The sequence below is a fragment of the Montipora foliosa genome, chromosome 6 (genome assembly GCF_036669935.1).
Source record: "Montipora foliosa isolate CH-2021 chromosome 6, ASM3666993v2, whole genome shotgun sequence".
NCBI classification, from domain to species: Eukaryota; Metazoa; Cnidaria; class Anthozoa; order Scleractinia; family Acroporidae; genus Montipora; species Montipora foliosa.
Genome location: NC_090874.1, coordinates 11,665,518 through 11,671,064, shown reverse-complemented (window position 1 = coordinate 11,671,064; position 5,547 = coordinate 11,665,518). Strand labels below are relative to the sequence as shown.

General features: G+C 39.1%; 1 protein-coding gene across 3 annotated transcripts in view; it reads right to left on the bottom strand.

Moving 5' to 3' along the window:
* The window catches only part of LOC138006684 (uncharacterized), a 5,885-nt gene extending 1,430 nt beyond the window's left edge, over nt 1-4,455 (bottom strand). Inside the window, exons 1-5 of one of the 3 annotated variants that reach the window (XM_068853155.1) lie at nt 4,183-4,455; nt 3,103-3,352; nt 2,700-2,883; nt 1,455-1,527; nt 510-789 (exon numbers count right to left, since the gene is read on the bottom strand). In XM_068853155.1, the coding sequence (XP_068709256.1) occupies nt 510-789; nt 1,455-1,527; nt 2,700-2,883; nt 3,103-3,350 (785 nt within the window). In that variant the 5' untranslated portion in view covers nt 3,351-3,352; nt 4,183-4,455. Of the gene's footprint in view, nt 1-509; nt 790-1,454; nt 1,528-2,699; nt 2,884-3,102; nt 3,353-3,699; nt 3,858-4,182 lie in introns of those variants that run through there. The other 2 variants (XM_068853157.1, XM_068853156.1) reach the window with 2 other exon arrangements.
* Nucleotides 4,456-5,547: the final 1,092 nt, after the last annotated feature.

The following is a 5,547-nucleotide window of genomic DNA, read 5'->3' as shown; positions in this document are numbered from 1 at the left end:
GGTAAAAACAATTAGTTTCCTCATCTGTCATCTCAACAAAACCATTAGGTGATTATCGCCTAATAATCACCTCAAGTGTAACCAATCAGCGGAGAGAATTTTCAATAATCACCTATATGTAATTAAAGTAATGGCTCGGCTTATATAGTTGCAGCACGAAAGCCGCCCTGGATTATTAAAATCGAACGCATATATACCTTATTCTTAATGACATTCTGAAAAATTGGAATTTGAGGGCAAACGAAGCCATTAACATTCGACACTACGATTGTTGATGTTGATGGTTTGAAAACTATGATGCTTGGCAAATAATATTGTTGAAAAGACGTCACGTTAAAATCACCTATAATCATGATTGATGAATTTGTTTGAAATAAAAGCTTTAAAGCAGACAATGATAGTGCACCCGCGCAGTAGTTATCTTTACTTTAAACAATCGTGCGGCTAGCTTGCTTGTTTCGCTGTGCCTTTGTTTATTTGTTTGTCAGCATCAGTATGATTTTGCTTACCAGAGAGTGGTTGCCCTCTCAGCCGCTGTATCAAAATTTCCTGTAAAATAGGCCAAGTTTTCTCCTGTTCCTTTTCTTTCATTCTTGCTCGCATGCTGCAATGTCCGGGCTTGTGCAAGTTTCCGTGCATATGCTTCAGCCTCGTCGGCTAAGTCTTCTGCCCAAGTCAAGGTTGAAACTCCGTGCAGTGTCCGAAACTTGTTATGTGTGTCAAGGGACTGTTTCGAAAATGTGCTTGTAGGCAGCGATGCTGCTGTGTTGGATGTTAGAAATGTTTCTGCTAAGAAAAAATGGAATCCGTTCAGCATCTTGGGCCAACGAGAGCACTTCGCGAGCAACAACTATAAATTTTAACAATTATTAATTATTAAAGAAGTCAATGAACGCTTCAAAACTATAGTAGCAGCGCAAGCTGATTCAAACTTTGAAGCGTTAACTCCTATTAATCAGTTCATGATTGACTTGATACTTCTATCAAATACACAAGCGTTTCTGATTTTTGCACTTGATTTTCCCGAATCCTGTAAACCGATCCCGAGGCACCGTGACGCTTTGCCAGTATTAACTCAATATTAAACTTATTCGTGCGACACTTAGGTCTCAACCTCGGGCAAAAGATAACATTTTCGCTGGCAACTGATCTCTTGATATCTCTCAAGGTTTTCCTTGTATGAAGAGAAATCAAACAAAAAGCAAGCTGCACTAAACGCTTCGAAAGTCCACTGAGCTTCATCATGAATTCTCATATCATCATGAAATCATGCAAAGAAAAAAAGGAGGAAGCTTGACATTTAGATTAAGGAAAGTTGAGTTAAGGAATACAACGTAGTTTACAATTCTTCGGATTAACAATATTTAAGAATTCTTTTTAGTTTCTTCAGAAATCTGGTTGTGTGGCCTACCACACCCGGCTCAAGTGAAGAGGAAAAAACGAACGCCTACTACCTTTTCTTGCCTGGTCTCTCGTCGTCCTTCTTATCACTTCAGCTTTAATACTGTTACTGTCACTGGATGATTTCTGAAAGAAAGCATGGGGCAAGAAGATTATAAATTGAGTCTTTTGATACCAAAATAAATACGTAAAACTCGGGCTCACCAAACATTGCTTAACATGAACCCGTCGGTCTCGGTATTGTTGGTAAAACGAAACGTCGTTTACATGACCGGAAAACGGATCATTACAGGTAACATTAATTTTGCACTTCCGCTGCTTCTGATCATGCAATCAAAACCGGTCACAACATCAAGTGGGACCATTTTGAATTCTTGGCAAATGGGACTGATTTACATTGTAAAATAAAAGAAACCTTACCGCAGTTTGTTTGTTGTTTTTGATTAAATATTAGGGAAAACTATACCGAATGCGGAATTCCATTCATGTCCTTTTCGCAGTTTCTCTCAAGAAAATGATTTGCTAAGGAGACGCGGGAAGGCAGAATAAAGGAGGAAGGGGGAAAGAGGAAAGAGAATTGGCTTTCCCGATGGGAAAGCAAATTCAACACGTTTTCCATTTCGAAACTATTGGAACTCTTTAGGAAGGTCAAACATACATACACACCTTTACAGGGCTTTTCAGACATAATGTGCCGACTATTTACAACTAACTATACGAATCCACAAATGACCATCTCCCAACATCAGTGGCTTCATAGCTCAGTGAGAGCGTCGCACTGGCATCGCGAGGTTACGGGTTCAAACCCCGTCGAAGTCCTGAATTTTTCAGGCTTCTCTACGCAATTGCTAAAATTGCGTTCATAACTGCGAGGATCATAGCTTCACTTGAACTAACTAGTTACAAGAAAAATGATAAAACTGATAAACTAATTAAATATGAAAATGATCAAAAATCAATTTTAAAAAGATATCTTCCAACGTGGAGCGCCGCTAACAGCGAAAGACCGCTGGCCAGTTTTTAATCTGCATCTAGATAGATTAAGATCTTTTTTTACATCTTGTGTTTCTATCATGAAGAGCTAGTGCTTCACCACTGATTTAGACACATATCATGGTATGTACCAAAAACATAAACAGACTGACGATTCCAAAGAAATATTTCTGGGGATTTTTACGCCGGAGGTAAGCAATCGCAATAATTGCCAACAGCTTTTCCGCATGATTTTCCATAAGATTTTTTTGGCGTCGAGGCAAGTTTTTATAAGACAAGACCGCTAAAGAACATGGCCTACGCACCCTTGGTTTGACGTTATCTTGGAAATGATTGATAAAATTTCCCGCGGGACGATATCGGGCGACTACAAAGATCTTCCCGTCAGCGCTCTTGGCCTGGCCAATTCCGAGTTCCTTCGTATCTTGCCACACGATTTGTGTAAAGTGACCTGTGTCGCTTTTAAAACCTGGGGATCTGAAGTCATACCTGTGAAGAGAATAATAAGGAAAGTTAAGAATTGAAAGAGACTTGTTTTAATTCGGTAGTTGCTCGCTTCGTTAGTATTTACGTAATTGTTTATTCTCAAGATATAATTGAAGTGTCCGCATATAAATTTACCGTTCGCCAAACTAAAACAGAAATCTTTTTCCAAGATTCAAGGAGTAGCCTCTAAATTAAGCTAAATCTATCACCTTTGTCACTTACTTGTCAACCTCCTTAAACCAAAGATCGACGACCTCATCACCAGAAACGTTTCCTTTTCCAAAGACCGCGTATAGATTTTCTCCGTCGTCAGTATTGTCATGTCTAAGACGACCTTCTTTGGCGAGCTGATTTGCCCAGCTTTGAGCATCCTTCTCCAGCAATCTGGACCAGTTGAGGTCAGAAGCTTGGTGCAACGATCGGTACCTGTTGTGTGCTTCAAGAGCGTCCTTACAGAATTGATCCGGCATTTCTGATAGGGTAAACAAAAGTGCAACCTGATAAACATCGCTCATTGAATCGTTTTAACTTGGGTGTTATCATCCCAATTCGCTGTACAACGGTTTGACAAAATTCAAACTGATTTTCATCTTTTTTTTTTCGGGGACCCCAGTTTTGCTTGTATGCCTTTGCTTTTGTCATGTGATCATCATATTTCCATCTCTAGAAGACAGTGACTTGAAACCATGAATAATACTTTTATTATCATATTATTAGTACAAAAAGAAACTGAATAACAAAAAGAACTGATTCAAATATCTCGTTCAAACTTCTCCTGGTTTACGAAATTCGTAAATTCCGGAAAAAATGGAACCTTACCCCTTTTTTTCTCCTCTGGCTATCAATCAATCCGGCAATTAATCTTGTACAGAAGAATATTCTTTCAAAGCTCCCTTGCAATCATAAACTAACCCTCGGTACATGACTTGCAGTTGTTATAAACGTTTAAAACGGTTGTAGCAGACGTCATCAATCAGGAAGTTGCAAAAACCCACCAACACTTTCAGCGTGACTGTACACAAAAAACACCGTCTAACGATATCATTACATGACTCATTAATTCGCGGTGACAAATATACATCGTCATTTTTTTCATTGGTGTTTCTTACTTTATTTGAAAATTATGATTTATCAGAGCCAAAGTTTTCAACTGCAATAAATCCTACAACACTAACCCTAACCTCTTGACACTGTAAAATAAGAGAAAACTATGACCTTGTAGCAAATTCTGTGATGTTAACTATGGGTAGTTCAGAGAACGTGAACTTAAGGGCTTGAGGTCAAATTAGTTTGCTGACTTACCGATCAGTTCCTTTGACAAGGGCCTCAAGAACCGAAACTGACACCAAGGCCGACTTGAGAAATTTTCTTTTTCCTTTTGTGACAAGTTGTTCTCTTTGTCGCGATGAAGGATTATTTTACTTTGCGAATGACCGGCTTTTAGCTGATATTCTTATGCATGGAAGCATTAAATGTACATCATATTGCTGTAGGTCAACCATGTGAGTCTAAGCATTTGCTGTCTAAAGTGTATCAAACCAAACTTTTCTCTGCCTCCGGAAAATAAATGACGAGTATGATGATCATTTCCGCTTGTATTATTAACAGAGCTTCTTGACAAAAGCGCAGTTGAAAGCGGAATGGTGTCAGCCAAACCTCAAAAGCAGATCGTTTTCCTTTTCAAATAAGATTCCAAGTGCGTCTTAGATTATTAACGCCTCTTTTGAATGTACTTTGACCGGTTATCTGTTTAAACGTTGCTGAAGAGACAACAGGAAAATGAAGACTGAGCAAGAGAGAACATTAAGGCTTTGTAATGTACCCATGCAGTGGGAACAGCTGGTCATTCAATGGAAAACGTCTATTTGCTCATTGTTTAATTAAGGTTGGAAAGAGGATTGCTTGTGCTTGTGCCAACGAACTATGAAAAATCTTGTTACCGTGTGCAAGCGGCTCACGTCGAAGGACTACTACATTGCGAATTCCGTTGAAATAAAATGCATCGTCAGAAAAAAGGAATACGTCAAGGAATACGAACTTCGAAGCGGTGATTCGAATTGCGTCAAAACACCCCATATCACGAAAATAGGCGGATGTTACTCGCGTCACGGATACGGGTTGATATCTCTGGGGTGTAAGGAACAGGAAGACACCAAAATTTGCTGTTTTGGATATTATACAACGCGACGAAGAACTGGAGGAGTAGTTTACGACCTCGGTAAATGACGAGAGTACTGAAGCCATCCATTACCAATGTCACTAATCAAGGTTAACTAGTTGCTACGTTTCGATAAGACTCAACATGTCAATTAAATTTCAGGAAAGCCGTAATACATGTCATTTCCTGAGGAAACGTAGGCTACGTGACCAGCTGATCTTTCTTAGGCTCCTCACATGGCGTGATTTTTTCATATAAGCAAGATGTACTTTAAAATCAAGCGGAACAAATTACAAAGACTGAAAGAGAATCATCTTTTGCATCGTCAAAATATCATATAATTGCCCGTGGTCGTCCACTGAAATACTTCACATGTATTGTAATCATATACTGGGCCGTAGTCTTTATTGAATGAGATTGCGTGAACGAGATATCAATTTTGCGTGACATCCCAACACGGCTGCGAACAAATTCAAGTCTCTCTGTTTCGTTTTGGTTTTTTGTTGTTG